This window comes from Cannabis sativa, chromosome X (genome assembly GCF_029168945.1).
Source record: "Cannabis sativa cultivar Pink pepper isolate KNU-18-1 chromosome X, ASM2916894v1, whole genome shotgun sequence".
NCBI lineage: Eukaryota > Viridiplantae > Streptophyta > Magnoliopsida > Rosales > Cannabaceae > Cannabis > Cannabis sativa.
The window spans coordinates 52,428,729-52,448,364 of record NC_083610.1 but is presented as its reverse complement, the minus strand read 5'-3'; the positions used below and the strand labels follow the sequence as shown (position 1 = coordinate 52,448,364).

Below are 19,636 nucleotides of genomic sequence, written 5' to 3'. Positions count from 1 at the left end.
TTATCTTTTAATTTAAAATATCTTAAATATCAAAATATCTAATCTTATAATTAAATAATAAATAAATATTAAAGAAGTTAACAAATTTTTAAATCTGACCATAATAGGAAATATTTAAAATTAGAAACATTCCAAAATAAAAATATTTAATAATTGGAAAAATTTCAAATTGAAAATATTTAAAATTGGAAACATTTCAATTTAGAAATATTTAAAAAAATGAAAAATGAATTTTGGGAAACAATCCCATGAAAAATTGGATTTTTGGGGAAAAAAACCTCAAAAATTCGCAATTTGTGGGCAACTGTGAGGATAGGCTGCATGCAGCAACCATGATTTCCAATCTTCCAAAATTCATATCTTTCTCAATTTTTATCGGAATCGAGTTCCGTAAAAAACAAAATTGCTTAATTTTTCACAAGGAATCCAAATAAAATATTTTTAAAATTTGAAAAAATATTTTTTCATGGAAAACGAAACTGTACAACATCAACATTCATCAAACAACACATAAACCAATATGAAGCCATCCAAATCAACACAGAAACATGCAATCATCGTTTTAATTCATATTACATGAAAGTAAATCATTACCATGGCTCTGGTGCCAGTTGTTGGAAATTATTTTACCAGAATCTAGATTTACTAACAAGTATGTTGGATTAACAACCTAATATGAATTCTAAAACAATGAAAATAAACACATATAAAGTTAGAAAACCTTACAGTGGGTGCAGCGGAATAATATGACTCCTTCCGTTCAGATCTCTAGCCCTTGATTCCTTTCTGTAGCAGAGCATCACCAAGATCTGAACCTGGATCTTCTTTTCTCCTTCTTTGATGCAGAAATTCCATAGTCTTACATACTATGATTGAGATACCACTTGATGTGTGTGGGCACTACTCATCTCACAAGGATTTCGAATTTTTCTCTCTTTTTCTCTCTTGAATTTCGTGGCTTATGTCTTCATACAAGAGAAGAGAACAATGTTGCTTTATATAGGGAAAAGGGAGAGCACAACTTTCCAAATAAACAGTTTCCTCTTTTACTGTGTAATTGATTAACTGCCTTATTTAGTGTGATCCACCACTTTCCTATTATAGCTAGGCTTTGATTAGCAATTACATGACAATTAAAATTGAAAATAATAATTGGGAAACAAGCAAAGAGGTGGCCGACCATAGGGTGAAATGGGCCTCACTTGGATTTTGCAGTTTCCTCAATTTTATTTCTATTTCTCCAAAAATGCCACTAATCCAATTCTAATCATTTAAATGCCAAAAATAATTATTTAATAACTAAAATAGATTATTAAATAATATTGTCATTTAAAATAATTATTAATTAGACATACAAAGTCTCTTAATTAATAATTAAACCTAGAAACCCTTTTCTTTACAATTTCATCCTTAAGCTGTGAGAATTCATAAAGTAGACATAGTCTAACTTTTAGAATTATAATTGATTAATTAAAATCAATTAACTGAGTCTTACAAGCAGTATGGTCTCAACTAGTATGGGGACCATGGGTCTATATAACCGAGCTTCCAATAAGTCGAACCGAATTTACCAAGTAAATTCCCTAACTTATTAATTCCTCATTGAATCCACACTTAGAACTTGGAATTGCACTCTCAGTCATATAGAAACGCTTTATATGTTCCACGATATAGACACGTCATTAGTTATCCATTGTTATAACCCTAATGTGATCAATGATCCTCTATATAGATGATTTACACTGTAAAGGGATTAAATTACCGTAACACCCTACAATGTATTTTATCCTTAAAACACTTAACCCTGTATAAATGATATTTCACCTAAGTGAAATGAGATCTCCACCATTTATCTTCGTTTGGTTAAGCTCAAAGGAAATCATCCTTTACTTCTATTTGCCAAATAGAAGCTATAGATTCCATATTTATGTTAGCGCTCCCACTCAATTGCACTACCGTGTTTCCAAAATGTATGTATTGCCCTGACCATAAATTAGGCTTAACTAACAAATCAAAGAACACGAATAACACTCTTGAGATTGAGCCTAACCATATCAGGATTTCGATCATGTGATCTAGGATCAACAGGTGATATTGAATTGAATAGATATTACGGTAAATTTTAACATATCTAATCAAAGTTCAATATCGGTCCCTTCCGATGTATACTCCATACATCCGATACTGGTAAACTTTGCCAATGTCCTGGAAAGGACATAACACTTTTCCAAGGTGTAAGAATACCTATCGCTGATTATACCATGTCAGTCTAAATCCAGTGTTCTGACAAATCAGGGAATAAACTTTTGAACATATGATTAAGATTATATTCCACTGTGCTAACAACACTATAATCTTTAACCAACCCATATGTTCTGGACTTAAAAAGAATTCATACATTATATACATATAATCATGAAATAAATCATGTGAACCATGCAACATAAAATGTTATTTCTGATCTTTATTAATAAGTAAATCTGATTATATGAAATGAGTTTTATTTAGGGCATAAAACCCAACAATCGGAGGATGTACTCTTGGTCATCCATCCATCTCAAGAATATGCGTCTCTACTGAGAGAATACATCGCAATCAGCAATGCGTGGTTTTTTAGTTTGGTTAGCTTGGCAGACAACCTCTCTAAGTCTGGCTAACTCAAGATCTTCTCCTAAGTGTACATGGGGCTTGCCAATAGCAGGCTCGCCAATTCCTGGTCCTGGTCTCTCTGGCATAGTACCGGGGACGAGGTCTGGTTGTTGTTCCTAGGGTTTGTTCCCCATGGGTCCTTCCTTCGTGGGAGGCGCCAGTGGAGGGTCCTCCCTTAGAGGCAAAGGCTGATTGTTCAGATCCACCGAGATGTTTGTGCACCCTAGCCAACTATAGTGGCCAGATTCGTGGCACCTACCGATATGGTAGGATTGACCACATTTGTAGTGCTCATGGAAATTCCAGTCGTCATTGGAACATGGACATCAAGATCTGTAGTCAAAGGACCTTGAGGAAGAACCGATGATGCAGATGGTGTAGCCAGAGTTCTCCTCATGTTAACCATGACATTTAATTAGATATGATATCAACTCACTCTTAATGAAAGCATCAAACTGTTGACCTCAGATTTGGCCAACCGATAGCGGGGTCGTATTAATGTTGATGCTTGCCATGTATTACACAATAAGAACAAGAAAATAAAAGAACACATGATTTTATAGAGGTTTGGCCCCCTTAGTTAGCGGGTAATGACCTACTTCTCTTTTAGTTGTATTAATACCGAGAGATAATACTATTCAGATCACTATGGGTGGGATTTGAGATAGCTCTTAAGGTTACAATGTAGGAATCAAATATGGAAAATCTCAAGTTAAGAGAGAAGCAATGGTGGACGTGTGTGAGAGGGAGAGAGTTCAGGCTTAGAATTTAACTTATGACTTCAGACTTAAGATTTTAGGGTTCAGTTAAGGCCCTTTATATAGGAGAGCTTAAACCCTTTTATCAGGTAAAATGAGCATATATTTACATATTGAATTAGTAAAATACAAATGACTAAAATGACCCTTAAAAATAGATACTTTCCCTCTACTTTTGTGAGCTGTTAAGGCCCAGTTCGCAGTCTAGCTTGCTGACCACGCATGAAGTTGCACACCAAAGTCCTGCCAGGCCAATGTCTGGCTGGCTAGCCTTGTGCTATTCAGAAGCTGGCTGGCCTATGCTGGCCATAGGGCTGGACAGGGGTGGCCGACCAGCCTCCTTGAGGTGGTTGGTCCGTCATTCATCATCTCGTTTGAGTGCTAGGACTCCCTGTTGGTTTAAGTGCTGAGTAGATGACTTGGCCTTTTTGTTGGTGAGCTGTACTGCCACGTGACGCTGATATCAACCACGTAGACATGCCACGTCAGACAGGCAAAAATCGAGATAACATATGCATTAGTATTTTTTTCAATTGTAATATGGTCTCATTTATTTATTAAGATCAACCAATTTTCTATATGATTAATTATTTATCTGATTTTCAAAATCTAAAAAATATTTATAACCATGAAAGATTTTTTTTTTTTTTTTAAAATAACTTAATTAGGAAGAAGAAATTTTTGTACCTTGTATTTGTTTTCTTATTCGTTTTTGGTAATCTTCGAAGTTTATTCAATCTTCTTGTGTTGAGAATGAAAATCATAGAGATTGAGATGGGTGTGGTTCGACTAAGACACGAAGAAGGAGCCGCTCTCGTAATTTTTATTGATACTGTATTTTTAAAAATAAAAAATTTGTTTTTCCGTTTTAAGGTAAAAGTGTAAATTATTACCTTTAAAAAAAAAATGGTAATACTCACAACACTAACCCCCGAATCTTGCTGGTTCGGAACATTGACGAAACTTACGTCCCCAACGGGTGCTTTTATCTTAATTTTTCTCTCATCCCCGACCTGACGATAAAGCCATTGAAAATAGTCCCCGACCGCCATCACACGCACTCACGCTCTTCTACCACGCGTGATTGTCACTCTCTCTCTTATTTTTGTTTTTTTTTTTGTGGGTGAGTGTGTGGTTTGTTTTCTTACTGGAAAGAACTTGGAAAGGCTCAACGACGTCGTGTCGGCTCAACCAACCAACTACCTAATAAGGTTTTGAGTTTATCATTCCTAAGACGGCGTCGCTTGTGTCGTTTTCGCTTTCTTTTTCTTACATTCATTTCTTTCTTGGGAGGATTTCTTTTTCTTTTCAGTTAATCTATTCCATACCGGAGCGAGTGGGTTCATCAAAGGGATAAAAGTGTCTACGCTCGTCCTCACCATAACCCTTACCGACATACATTAGGTCAATAGGTTTGACTGGTTGTTAATTTCAGCCAAAGATTAAAGAGTAACAACTCTACCAATAAAAAATCACTTCAAATACGAGCTCATGTAGGTGCGACCGTACTTGATACTTCTGATAACCTCCCACACCTTCCCAAAAAGTTAATAAAGGTGGAGTGTTCCCCACATCTTCTTCTTTCCTCTCTGCCCCCATTTCAGAGCGAATTCTAGGGTTTTCAGTGCAGTAATCAATCGAGGGTGATTTTTCTCTTGAAGAGGTGTGATTAATTCCGATGGTGGTTTCTTCGGTTGGTTTGCTAGGATTTCGCATCCAATTGACTTTGGAATCAAATTGTGACCGCCCAATCTAATGACTGACTCTGCTAGTGAATGGCTCGGTTTCAGTACTCTTCTTCTGCTCTCCATTTCGCCATTGTTTTCTACTGCGCCTTCGTCATAGCCCTCGCGGCTAGCCATGGCCTTGCGGACCATGACTTTTCGATATTAGATTTGGATTGGAATCTCTTTCACCAGGATTACTCGCCGCCGGCTCCGCCGCCACCGCCGCCTCATCCGCCGTCGGTTTCATGCACCGATGACCTTGGCGGTATTGGCTCGGTCGACACTACGTGTAAGATACTGAACGATTTGAACCTCACCGGCGATGTGTACATACAAGGGAAGGGCAATTTTTATATCCTACCCGGGGTGAGGTTTCATTGTGCCACTCCTGGCTGTTCCATAACTGTTAACATTACTGGTAATTTTAGTTTAGGAAACTCTTCGTCGATTGTCTCTGGTGGATTCGAGCTTTCGGCTAATAATGCCAGCTTTATTAATGGCTCTGTGGTGAACACGACGGCGTTGGCTGGAGATCCACCGGCGCAGACGAGCGGTAGCCCCCAAGGGATAGACGGGGCAGGTGGGGGACATGGTGGACGTGGTGCCTGTTGTTTGGCGGATAAGACTAAGATTCCTGAGGACGTGTGGGGTGGGGACGCTTACTCGTGGTCGTCACTGCAGAAGCCTAGTAGTTATGGAAGCCGAGGTGGGTCAACGAGCAAGGAGTTGGATTATGGAGGACACGGTGGTGGAAGGGTGAAGTTGCTGATTACCAATTACCTTGAGGTGGACGGCAGTATTTTTGCCGATGGGGGTGACGGAGGGAAGAAAGGTGGAGGTGGCTCTGGTGGCAGTATCTACATCAAGGCTTTCAAAATGTAATCTTTCAACCGCTCATATTGCTTTGTCGTGACATTTTTTTTTTCCAGATTAGTTTGACTTCATAGTTCACACTTTATTTTTTTTTTTTTAAATATATAGGATACATAAAAGGGAATTTAAAATGTTGTAAACCGTATACTCTCGGGAATGATGGTTATTTTCTCATAGTTGGATTTTTTTTTTCTTTTTTGGTTCTGAATAAAATGTCGGAGTGGAAATCTTTCAATTTCCACTTTTGGATCTAGTCGGAATGGTCTTTTGTGTAGTTTGAGAGCCTTAACTTATATTGACCAAGGAAATGAGTAGCAAAATGTGAAGCATAGTTGTCTTTCATAATGAAGAGGATCAGGATTAAAATTTTACATGGTTGCAAGATCCCTTCATACTTATTCTTTTGAATTTCCTTATCAAGATAGTAAGCGTCTTGATAAAAGTTATTGCTGCTTTTGAAAACTTTTTTCGTTTCAACCTTTCAGAAGGGTGATTGAATTTTATGCTTGCTCATTGCATCGTCTTCGTGTTGCTTTCTTTTTACAATTTGTATTCTAGCTTCTGAACAGTTAGGCTTTGTATCTAATTCTTTAGCTCCTATGGTGGAATGAAAAAGAGGCCAGGCATGGATATGGAATTTAATGAATGCCTCAAACCTATTATGAGATTTTTATAACGCAAACATTTTTTTCACTAATGAAATTTGATTGCTGCATCCAGTTGTAATTGTCTATTTTATTCACATGGGGGATTTTATATTTAGTACAGTATTGTGTACTTGATGCTTGAGCAAATATGATTTAGTTTTTCTTTCAAATATGTTTGAATTGAATTGGATATTATTTTCTCGTGTGATTTTTAGGCTGTGGAAACTTGCCATTGGCATCAGTCTTACATTGATATTACTTTTTTCCTTTAACAAGTCATTTAATTCAAGTGTTTTATTCTTAAGTGCAGGACTGGCAGTGGTAGAATAAGTGCTTGTGGAGGTAATGGTTATGCTGGTGGTGGAGGGGGAAGGGTGTCTGTTGATGTATTCAGCAGGCATGATGAACCCAGCATTTTTGTGCATGGTGAGATTTTTCCCCTTTGAAGCTAGCTTCCTATTTCTAGTTGATCTTGTGAACAGCCTCTTTTTTTTGGGTTAAGAACTGGGAAGTTCCTTGGCCCTCAAGGGTCTTGTTTTCTTATATACAGGTCTAACATATGATAATCTTATATGCTTGGATCATGGGAGAGCTAAATTCATCTAGTTTGATTTTGTTAAATTACACCCTTACTTTTCTTTTTCAGGGTAAATATAATTTATTTCTTTGCCTTGTTATGCTTTTATGTCATGTTAAAAATGGGAAATATATTTTTTGGCTTGTGGTTGTGCATTCTACTGGCTTCCTTGTGTAAAAAAGACATGCTACGTATTTAAGACTTATAATTTTTTTTTGGTATGTGGTTTATCATCACACAAATGTGAACTAAATGGTGAAATTTGCAGGAGGAAGTAGCTATGGGTGTTTAGAAAATGCAGGTGGTGCTGGGACTTTATATGATGCCGTTCCTCGAAGCCTTATCATTAGTAATCATAACAAGTCAACAGATACTGAGACGCTTCTTTTAGACTTTCCTAACCAGCCTCTTTGGACCAATGTTTATGTTGAAGACAGTGCCCGGGCTACTGTTCCATTGCTTTGGAGTCGTGTTCAAGTTCGTGAAATTTTAATTTTAAATTTAGAATTGCAAGTTCTTAACTTAATCCAATATTATGGGTAGGTTGCTTATAGGCTGTGTGTGATCTTGGGAAATGTATCATTATCTTTTCTTTTCTTCTAGGAGGATGATTCTATATAGGTGCATGTACGTGCACTTGTATGTGTGTATAAGTGACACTTCTAAAATCTAAGGTTGGCATTGTTCAAAAACTAAGATTAAACTGACACTAAAAATAGGTAGTTGTACTCTTTAAATCAGATCTCTTTAACTGGTTGCATTTTCTGTGTGCATTCACAGCACTGCCATTTGAATACGCACATTTTGCATCTAAGGAAATATAAGAAAGTTTACTTTCAATGCATTATGTAGGTTCAAGGACAGATAAGTCTCTTACGTCAAGCAGTGTTGAGCTTTGGGCTGCAACATTATGCTTCTTCTGAATTTGAGCTTTTGGCAGAAGAGTTGCTGATGAGTGACTCTGAAATTAAGGTTGGTAAATGCTTAATACATTTCGTTTTGCATGTGGTCACTGGACCATTATCTTAATGGGCATAGTTTATTTCTTTTTTTTCTATGCTTTTCTAACTTTGTGTCAATAAATATATTTTTGAGGCTTATGATAAAAAAAGTTCATAATATGTTTAGGTATATGGAGCATTGCGAATGTCTGTGAAAATGTTCTTAATGTGGAATTCAAAAATGCTCATAGATGGAGGGGGAGACGTAACTGTTGCAACATCCTTACTTGAGGCTAGCAATTTAGTTGTTCTGAAGGTAAATTACCTACTACTTAGCTGTATCTGACAGTGCTTTACCTGATAAATTCTGTTTGTACATGACATCTTTTTAAATGACAGGAATCATCTGTTATCCACTCTAATGCAAATTTGGGAGTTCATGGTCAAGGTCTACTGAATTTATCAGGACCAGGGGATTTAATTGAAGCACAACGACTGGTTCTATCACTATTTTATAGTATTCATGTGAGTGATGTTAAAACCTAAGTGGTGGCTCGCTTTTTATTTATTTATTTTATTTTGGAGATAATCTATCTTTTTTATGCCACTCAGTTTCTAAATTTTAGGCTATGTTTGGTAGGAAGGAGGGAGAGTAGGATGGATGGAGAGTTTAAAAAGAATGGGGAGTAGGAGGGATGGAGAAGATAGTTGCTCTCTTTTGTTTTGTTTGGTATTAGGAGTAAAGCTCAAAGGATGGAGAGTAAAATAAATATTGAAATTACCATTTTATCATCTTTAAAACAATTATATATTATTTTTTAAAGGGTAGAAAAGACGTTTTATTTATTTTTTGTCTTTTTTTTGGGATCTTCCCATTTTTGGAGGGATTGAAATTTAGGTATTTGGAGGTAGAGGGTTCCTCCATCTCTCCTCTCCCTTCCTCTCTCCATTTTTCCAAACAAAGGAATTCATCAATCCCTCTATCTCTGTCCCTCCACCCCTCTCCCTCCATCCCTCTCCCTCCATCCTTGTCTCCCCTCTACCAAACATAGTGTTAGTGTTGCCTTTGCTATTAATAAGTTTTCACACTTGTTGGACATGTATGCTGTGTGTCAATAACTTATCCTTATATGATATGATGATGTGCCATTTTCGTTGGCTGTAAAGTTACTTTGTATAATTTAATTTAATAATGTCGAATTGTCATTAATAATGTTTTAATCAGATTACATACGTATTTTACGCATGAACATGAAAATAGCTATTATACTTGCACAAATACTATATTTAATATCCGTTTCATTTTTGGTTCTGTTGTGTGTTTGTTGAATGAGTTTTCTTGATTTGCGTGAAGCTTGGGCGTGGGTCTGTTTTGCGTGGTCCCTTGGAGAATGCCACTTCTGATTATGTGTAAGTTTGCCTTTGGTTAATGAACTAGCTTACTTTTTAAAAACAAATGGTCTGCTAAATTTATTACCAGCTAAGTTCATTGTTCTTTGTATTTCTAGGACACCGAAGCTATATTGTGGAAGTCAAGATTGTCCAATGGAACTACTGCATCCACCTGAGGATTGCAACGTTAACTCATCTCTATCCTTTACTCTCCAGGTAACCGTCAAGCTATTGGGTTTATGGTTTATTTATGTAGAAACAGTTTGAGACTTCTTTTTGTTTGTTTTGCAGATATGCAGAGTTGAGGATATCACTGTTGAAGGCCTTGTACAGGGATCTGTTGTTCATTTTCACAGGTCAAGAACTGTTGTTGTTCAGTCTTCTGGAACAATAAGTGCATCTGGAATGGGTATATTCTCTCCTCTCATATATAGATGATTGTTTTGTGATCCAGAAGAGTTTGAATGCTGCGATTGATTTTTTTTCTCCCTTCTGCTGGGCTAATTTTCTGTTTGAACAGGCTGTACGGGTGGTGTTGGCAAAGGAAATGTTACAAATGGCATTGGGAGTGGTGGTGGACATGGCGGTAAAGGTGGGCTAGGATGTTTCAATGGTAGTTGTGTCGAGGGTGGTATAACATATGGGAATGCAAAGTTGCCCTGTGAACTTGGTAGTGGAAGTGGAAATGAAAATTCAACTGGTACTGCTGGGGGTGGAATCATAGGTAAGCTCTGTTTGTTTGTTGACCAGGTATGTCATTAGTTTTTGTTATAATTGTGGGTGAGGACTTGACTACCTTCTTATCTATGTAACCTGGGCAGTAATGGGTTCACTGGAGCATCCGCTGTCAACTTTGTCAATTGAAGGCACAATACAAGCTGATGGAGAAAGTTCTGATGTAACTAGCAGAGGGGGGAAATATTCTATGGTAGATGGTTCAAGTGGAGGTTTTGGGGGTGGGTCAGGTGGTACTATACTTATGTTTTTGCACACTATTGATGTTGGTGACTCTGCTTCTCTATCTAGCATTGGTGGATATGGTAGTCCTTATGGGGGCGGTGGAGGTGGTGGTGGAAGAATTCACTTTCATTGGTCAGACATTCCTATTGGAGATGTTTACCAGCCTGTTGCAATTGTGAAAGGGAGCATCCATTCAGGGTTTGTAATATATGAGTTTGTTTAAATGCATGCTACGTATTTCATTGTGAACGCTAAAGATATTTTATTCTGTTTTTTATATTTAGGTTATCTTCCAAGATATGATTCATATTACTTTACCTTAGCCTGTCATTTGAACTAAATTCAAAATTGTTTTTATATCGTGATCTCTTAATTATGTTCATGTAACTAATACATAATTTATTATGCTAATTGATACTTGTTTTAACTTCTATCAATAAAGGGGAGGGCTGGGTAGAGGCGAGGGAGGTGCTGGAGGAAATGGAACAGTAACTGGAAAAGATTGCCCTAGAGGGCTTTATGGGGTCTTTTGTGAGGTACAGTTATTTATGTGATTTTGATGTGTTCTTTTTCCATTAACCTCTACACTGTTGAGTTGTTACATTATGTCCGATATGCTTTTTGTATACTGTTGGAGTTATAGACTATGTACTTTAGTTCTTATAGATAGAGTTTTGCCTTGATTCTGTTTCACTTTTGGGAAAAAATTATACTTGTTAATGGCTTTTCTTTTTTGACATTTTAATTCTGTGCATGAAAGAAATTTCGGTGTAACATGCATGTGTCAGGGGCTGATATCTGTTAAATTTCTTATGCTTTGTCAAAACAAACATATGTTATACCATGGGAGGCTACTTTAAGTGGTTTGGTTGGTGGGTAAATATTTGTAGAAAGCGATGTACATTACCACCCACGAGGGAGGGGTAGGTTGTGTTGTCTGGTCCATAGTTTGCTCCAGATTTCACTATGTATGAGATCTTGTTCCTCATGGCATGGGGGTGCACGGATTAAATTTTAAATCACATTGCTTTTTCTGTTAACTGTGGAAATTTTGCCACCCTTGGGTTTGAACTTTGAACCCAGGACCAGGACAGGAGAGAAGCCTTGCAATAACTTTGAGTAACTGTGATCTAAAAACCATTTTGGAGTTAAAATTTATCTCTGAATTTCACATTCAGGAATGTCCAGTTGGCACTTACAAGAATGTTAGTGGATCTGACAGAAAACTTTGTCATAGCTGCCCTGCGGAAGAGCTTCCAAGTCGTGCCATTTACACTCCTGTGCGAGGTATTTATGTATATTTTTATATATATTTAAACTAAACATCAGTTGTATTAATATTGAAAAAATACAAGCAAAAGTGGGAAAGGAAAATCCACAGAGAACTTGTGTGAGATATTGATTATTTTTTGTGAGCAAGGAGAATATAATTTTTCTTCGAATTCTTTTGAATATTTTAGAGTATATTCTCTTGCTTCCACAAACATGCATATTTTTATAACCTTGTGATTCTCAGCAAAAAAAAGTCTTCAAGTATCTGCAACTGGTTGTATGATCTGCTGTTCTGCACATTCTTATTAAACAGGTGGTGTTGCCGAGACTCCTTGTCCGTACAAATGCATTTCAGACAGATACCACATGCCTCACTGTTATACAGCTCTTGAAGAGTTGATTTACACATTTGGGGGCCCGTGGCTTTTTGGTCTTCTTCTTATTGCCCTACTAATTCTTCTAGCCCTTGTGCTTAGTGTTGCACGTATGAAATTTGTTGGAGTTGATGAATTACCGGGCCCAGCACCCACTCAGCATGGTTCTCAAATTGATCACTCCTTTCCATTTCTTGAGTCATTAAATGAGGTCAAATTTCTATATATTGATCTGTTTGCTAATTAAGATACAGAAAGTCATTGGTGGTTATCCACTGGAGCTTTCTCCCCTGTTTGGAGACTTATAAGGCTTTATCTATTTTATAGGTTTTGGAAACAAACAGAGTGGAAGAGTCCCAGACCCATGTGCATAGGATGTACTTCATGGGTCCTAATACTTTCAGTGATCCTTGGCATCTTCCCCACACTCCTCCAGAGGAAATAAATGCAATTGTGTAAGCTGTCTTCTCTTCTGGTCAATTCTGCCTGTAGTTCTCTTGTAGAATACAAGGTTTTTTATTTTATTTTTTTCCTATTAATTTTTACTGGTTGGACATATAGAACATCACCCTAACTTATTAGATCTGGCAGATATGAGGGTGCATTCAATACGTTTGTGGATGAAATTAATGCTATAGCAGCTTACCAGTGGTGGGAGGGAGCCGTCTACAGTATTCTTTCAGTTTTAGTGTACCCCCTTGCATGGTCATGGCAGCAATGGCGCCGGAGATTGAAATTGCAGCGTCTGCGTGAGTTTGTTCGGTCAGAATACGATCATGCTTGCTTAAGGTCTTGCCGTTCACGTGCTCTATACGAAGGGATAAAGGTTTGTGTTGCTAAATGTCAGGCTAATTTTTTTTTTTGGTATCGTGAATCTTTCAAATCAAATATTTCCTTGTATTCTTTTGTTATGGATTTTATTTCAGACTGTTCACCCCATTGATTTTGTTTAGTGGTTAAGCTTGCAATTGTTTTCTATGTTGCGTAGGTGGCTGCAACTTCTGATTTAATGCTAGGATATGTTGACTTCTTCCTTGGTGGAGATGAGAAGAGGACTGATCTTCCTCCCCGCTTACACCAAAGGTTTCCAATGTCATTACCGTTTGGAGGTGACGGAAATTACATGGCTCCATTTTCACTTCAAAGCGATAATGTTGTTACAAGCCTTATGAGCCAGGTTTGTTGATGATTGATTACTTAATTTCAAATTTTGTTGGTACTTTATAGTTGCATGCACAGAGAAGAATGGGAGAGATAAGAGACTTGCCTGTAGCTTGGGACTTGGCTTCACCGAGTCAGCTTGTTGAGTCTAGAATTTTTACCTTAACCGTTTTGTGAGATTAAAACTGTATAGGTTCCTCATTTTTTTATAATATTTATATTTAATTGTCAATTTCACGTTGTATTGTGACACATTAATTAGTTTTGGGTTTGTCATGTTATACGTTTAATGACGTTTATTAAGCGTGTTAGGTGTCATGTCTTGTGACTTGCTAAGTTTAATAACGTTTATTAAACGTGTTAGGTGTCGTGTCTTGTGACGCTAAGAAAATCATGAATTTTTATTTAAATTTTAACTTTTGATATGTTTAATGATTGTGTTGTATTTATTTTGTATCTTAATCATGTTATGCTCATATCAACACAATTATCACATGACACGAGATGGGATGTTTATGTCGTTAATTGTGTCAATTTCATATTGTATCATGAGACATTAATTGTATCCATTAAGGTTATGTTTATTAAATGTGTTAGTGTGTTGTTCTTTGTTGTATGTTTATTAAATGTGTTAGTGTGTTGTATGTTTACTTAAAATTCATATTATGTGTGAATTTTTGAATGTTCAAATACGCTATCGTGTGTTTCACTTTACTCATGCCGTGTCTGTTTCTACTAGGGCTGTACATCGGTCGGTTTGGGCGGTTTATCCTATATATTTTCTAACTCAATCTAAAGTTCGGGTTGCTAAAATTTAAGTGCAACCCGTCCAATTTAAAAAAAAAATTCCATAAACCGACCAACGGTTTGGGCGGTTTGGTCGGGTTAACCCGCCCAAACCGGTCAAATTATTTATTTATTTTTTTTTAGTTTTAAAGTCAAAATTAACAAAAATTTTAAAAATAAATTAAAAATATCACATTCCACCAAAGAACAATACCATATATATGACTTTAAGGGCTCGTTTGGAACGCCGTATTAGGTCGTATTGTATTGTATTGTATTATATTAAATTGTATTTTATGCAATATTTTTATGTAAAACTATATGTGGTAATAACTTTTATGGACACTTAAATATATAATATTTTAGTATAAATTAAAGTTTAACATAGTATTATATAAAAATATAATATATAATTCAATTCAATATAATACAATACAATACAATACGACCTAATACGGCGTTCCAAACGAGCCCTAAAACTAATAATTAAGTATATAACTTTATATTATTATATATTTAATCATTTATATTATATATAATAAAAACTAAAAAGTTTTAAAAAAAAATAAAAGTGTAAAATCGGGTTGGTCGGGTTGGTCGGTTTAATTGGGCGGGTTGGACCTATTTTCAACCCGTCCAATTAACAGATTGGGCGGTTTGTAATTTTTTCGGGTTATTTCGGTTTGTAATTTTTATCGGTTTTTTCGGTTCGGTTTGGGCGGGTTATTCGGTTTAGGCGGTTTACAAATTTTTTTGTACAGCCCTAGTTTCTACAGATAATACCACAATTAACTTAAACATGAATTCGACATAATTGTTCACAAATTCTTTTTTTACACCATCTTTTTGAGTATTGTCTTCATGTTGTGTCAGAAATTGTCATCCCTACTTGGTACCAGGGCAGCTTGCTTATATACCTGATATGACTTTCTTTTCTGTCAGCACTCGTCCAGTTACTGCAAATTTTTTTGAAACAAGCGTTTAACCATTTTTGTTGCATTTGCTATTGGAATTTATTTCGCTTATGTCTGTCTTGCAGTCAGTTCCCCCTACCCGATGGTATCGCCTTGTGGCTGGTCTAAATGCACAATTGCGTCTAGTTCGTCGTGGGCGGTTAAGAGTAACATTGCGACCTGTTCTTAGGTGGCTTGAAAATTTTGCGAATCCTGCTTTGAGGGTCCATGGCATACGCGTAGATCTTGCCTGGTTTCAGGCCACAGCTTGTGGTTATTGTCACTATGGACTTTTGGTATATGCTATTGATGAAGAGACAGATTGGATGCCTATCAGAAATCTAGATGGATCAATACAAGGTGGACAGCTGCCACGGTAATAATTTATGAGCTCTATTATCTTCGTGGGAAGTGTAAGCAGATCTTTGTTTGTTCTCTTAATTTTAATCTGTTTACACTTTTGTAGTAAGCACGTGCATAAGTCTCTTACTAAAGTAGTACACCTAGCAGTGTCGTAAACATCGCGCTGTATGGTTGATTTGGAATATGAACACTCTAGTACCTTATAAAGGTTCACCAAATTTATGCATACATAAACGGCTAGATGAACAAGTTGTGTACATGTTTTCCTGGCATCATAAAATATGATATTTACATATCCTGCAAGGCAATACTTACTATATCCTTTTTAATCTCTTATCATCAGTGTAAAGAGCATTTTGGAAGACAATCTATCTAGTCATATGAGAGATGAAACCCAATTAAGCCAAGCTCCAGGAGATACTGAAAACGATGCAAGGCAGACAAGAGCATGTGGAGGGATACTAGATGCTAACAATTTACAGATGCTTGAAGAGAAGAGAGATATGTTTTATCTTCTCTCTTTTATACTTCATAATACTAAGCCAGTCGGACATCAGGTATCTCTAATTCTAAACCTAGATATCCAAGTTTCTTACCATCAAAATTTTATATTTATAACCTTGTTGATCTCCTTGAGGCGTTCTTTTTTGTCTGATTGCAGGATCTTGTTGGCTTAGTAATATCAATGCTACTTTTAGGAGATTTTAGTTTAGTGTTGCTTACGTTTCTCCAGCTGTATTCCTTTTCTCTTGTGGACGTCTTTCTGGTTTTGTTTATTTTACCTTTCGGCATTCTTCTTTCATTTCCCGCTGGAATCAATGCTCTATTCAGTCATGGACCAAGGCGGTCGGCAGGCCTTGCACGAGTCTATGCTTTGTGGAACATGGCATCTTTAGTCAATGTTGTAAGTTGCAACGAAAACTTTTGGTATCTTTGTTTTTGTTTTTCCAGGTTGAAAAACAGTTTTCATTTCTTCTGTCATTCCTGTTATGTATTACATTCGTTTGTCATTTTGAAATGTTTTCTGATTCGTGAACCAGGTGGTCGCATTTCTGTGCGGATATGTGCACTATAGAACTCAATCGTCGAGCAAAAAGCATCCAAGCTTTCCTCCTTGGAGTAGTATGAACATGTGAGGGTTTCATCTTTTCTCATTTAGGTAGCACTTTACAAACTAACGATGTTTGTTTTGACTGTTTCCATGGTGGTTGTGAACTCAGGGATGAAAGTGAATGGTGGATTTTTCCTGCTGGACTGGTTTTGTGTAAAATATTTCAATCCCAACTCGTCAATTGGCATGTGGCAAATCTAGAGATTCAAGATCGTTCCTTGTACAGCAATGATTTTGAGCTGTTCTGGCAGTCGTGATATTATTCGACTAGAAGATATACTCATTAACCTGTTTTTATTTTCTTTCTTATTTTATATGAAAAAAAATCATTTATCTTGAACGTAGTTGAGTGATGACAAAAAAAAAAAAAAAAAGTAAAAGAAAAAAAAATGAAAAAAAACCCTGAAATTGCGAAGAGAAAAAAGGAGAGAGAGATACACAGAGAGAAAAAGAAAGGTATTCATTATTGTAATCACTTTTCAGCAATGTGCAGTTTATTTCTATCATGTATATATTGAGCCAGTTTACCTGTATGCTCTTAGAGATGGAGACATTTATTATTGTAATGGATCTTTTTGTCTACTATGTTCTCTGCTGCATTTAATTCAGTGCTTACACATACTTTCTAAATGTAATTGGCGCTAAAGATTAACTACAGTTTGGAATCATAATGAGATGTTTTTGTTTTCTTTATTGGAAACTAATAAAGTGCTTGGCTAAGTTTTGTCTATATTTTATTTGAGTTTGTACACAGAAATTGCACTCAACTTTGACCCAAAACTTGTGGCAGCTCAATTAATTGTATTTATTTAAAGATGATTACTAGTTAAAAGTGATTGCCTCATAAATGTTAAGTTTGTGTGTAATTTATGTGAGTACTTATTATTATTCATTTATTTTGTAAATGTACCAACTTCGGGTTTGTTTGAATTTATTTATTTAAAACTGAAGTGAATAATGTTACCCCTAAAAGAAATGTCGCAAAATGTGCCTTTCAAATGTCGCAAAACTTTTTGTTCTGCACTAATGTGTCATTTTGTAACAAAGTAACAAAATACATAAACATGATTATTTTTATGTGTTCTTTAGTTTATAAAATTAACCATTTCATTTTGTATGATTTTTGCAACGCATTTTTAAGTCGCCAAAAGTATGTATATTTTTATTTATAAAATATAATTAAATTTTCTTTTTTTATAAAATGCATTTTGTTTCAAATATAATTGGCCATTTATTTTTGTACGATGTTTAGCGACGTGTTTTTGCGTCACAAATAGCATGTTGTTTCTATTTATAAAATATATATTAATAGAAGTGTAGTGATATCATATGCAACACAAATTTCATAATGAACAGTTTATTATAAATTAAAATTATATCCTAGCAACTAAAACAAAAATACAACCATTTCCATATATTTTGTATCTAGCAGAAAATAAACTGAAATAATCAAAGTTTGAGATTACCTCTTGTCTCAGTACTTCAGCAGAATTTTCTCTGAATGCAAAATTGAATTTCAACTCCTATGCGTGTGGGGTGTAACGTATTAACCACGTGTCTTCCAAGCTATTTCTTGCACAATATAAAGAGGAAGAGTGGTCTTATTTTTCAATATTGAATATAAAACACTTTGATATCTCAACATGAGAGTATGTATTCTTGTGTGTTTGTAAAATCTAACACACAAGGTGCATAAATTCTTATGCGTTCAACGTGGACAAACAAATCAAACACACAAGGTGTATAAATACTTATACGTTCAGCATAGGCAGAGGGAGAGGAAGTGAGAAAAAATGCTATTCTTTCTTTAGACAATAATAGGGACTAAACATTTTTTTTACAATTCATGATTTATTTATAAATTCTTTTTGAGTGGAGAGCAGACCCTAAAAATATATGGGCCTAAAGTAAATTAAATTTTGGGACCCTCAAAAATATATATATAAAAAAGGGAAATTTACATGGTATACTAACTTTTGCCATTTTTTTACAAAAATACTGCCAGACGGTATTTTTTACTTTTTTACTGTGTTTTTTAATAAGTTTCATACTGCAGTATACTGTGTTAAGTTTTCACTGGTGTTCTACTGGTGTTTTACTAGTGTTCTACTGTTGTTTTGAGTTATACTGCTTTGTGTTTTACTGGTGTTTTATAAAAACACAGTATTTTTGAAAAAAATTCCGTGTGACAGTATTTTTGTAAAAGTTAACCCAATTTGCAGTATTTTTGTAAGTTTCCCTATAAAAAATTGAAAAATTGTGTTATGGGATTCAAACCCATGACATTGTATAATATTTCATAAGCCTTAACCAACTAAGTTATGCTTATTTATTGTTTACAATACACTTAATTTTACTTTAATAATAGTCTAATGATTTTTTTTTTTTTTGTATTTTGGGCCCCCAAAAAGAGTGGGCCCTAAGCACGGGCCTAACCCGCTTATGCCTAGGTGTTACGAAAATTAAGAACAGTACGCAAGTATACGTAATCAAGTAGTAAACTCACGCGAGTGAGGTCGAACCACAGGGAATTGGATTAACTACCACTAAATTATACTTATGATTCTATTTGGCAAATCGATAATGTTCAAGATTTAAACAGAATAAAAGAAATTCAAGAAACTTAAAGAAACAAGTGAATATTAATCAAGATGAGAGATTAGGGAGGAGAATCATGTTGTTAGTTTACCACAATTGTTAATGCCTAATTGCTATCCTTTTCTTGAAGTGAATGACAGATTATAAATTAACCTAACTCTTTTTCAGATCTTTTAGGTTCTAAATCACATGTTCTCTAATTAATCTCTTAATTAAACTAACATGAAATCAGCATTAAGCAATAATCTAATTATCACAAAGGCTATGCAAATACTTTCGTTTCACATCAAAACCTAGATTATTCAATTTTAGCATTCTCAATTCTCACTTTTCAGATTTCGAATTGAGATCATAAAACATGTAAAAGGTGATCAATCTTACACATGGAATTAAGCACAAATATAGATAATGTCACAATCAAGATGGAGGAATGGCAATTAATCATTAACTAGGCAAAACTTAAAACAACATTCATCATCCTCCCTAAATAGGAG

General features: G+C 35.6%; 1 protein-coding gene across 1 annotated transcript; it reads left to right on the top strand.

Moving 5' to 3' along the window:
* Positions 1-4,538: 4,538 nt before the first annotated feature.
* Positions 4,539-17,274, top strand: LOC133032739 (uncharacterized). The gene is made up of 22 exons (XM_061107024.1): positions 4,539-6,012; positions 6,965-7,080; positions 7,500-7,708; positions 8,084-8,203; positions 8,360-8,488; positions 8,572-8,697; positions 9,527-9,582; positions 9,681-9,780; positions 9,856-9,973; positions 10,085-10,288; positions 10,386-10,722; positions 10,967-11,060; positions 11,703-11,811; positions 12,110-12,381; positions 12,498-12,625; positions 12,762-12,996; positions 13,159-13,347; positions 15,157-15,446; positions 15,777-15,990; positions 16,095-16,337; positions 16,474-16,565; positions 16,654-17,274. Exons 1-22 carry the CDS (start codon positions 5,183-5,185, stop codon positions 16,799-16,801), a joined length of 4,359 nt encoding a protein of 1,452 aa, XP_060963007.1. The 5' UTR covers positions 4,539-5,182; the 3' UTR covers positions 16,802-17,274.
* Positions 17,275-19,636: the final 2,362 nt, after the last annotated feature.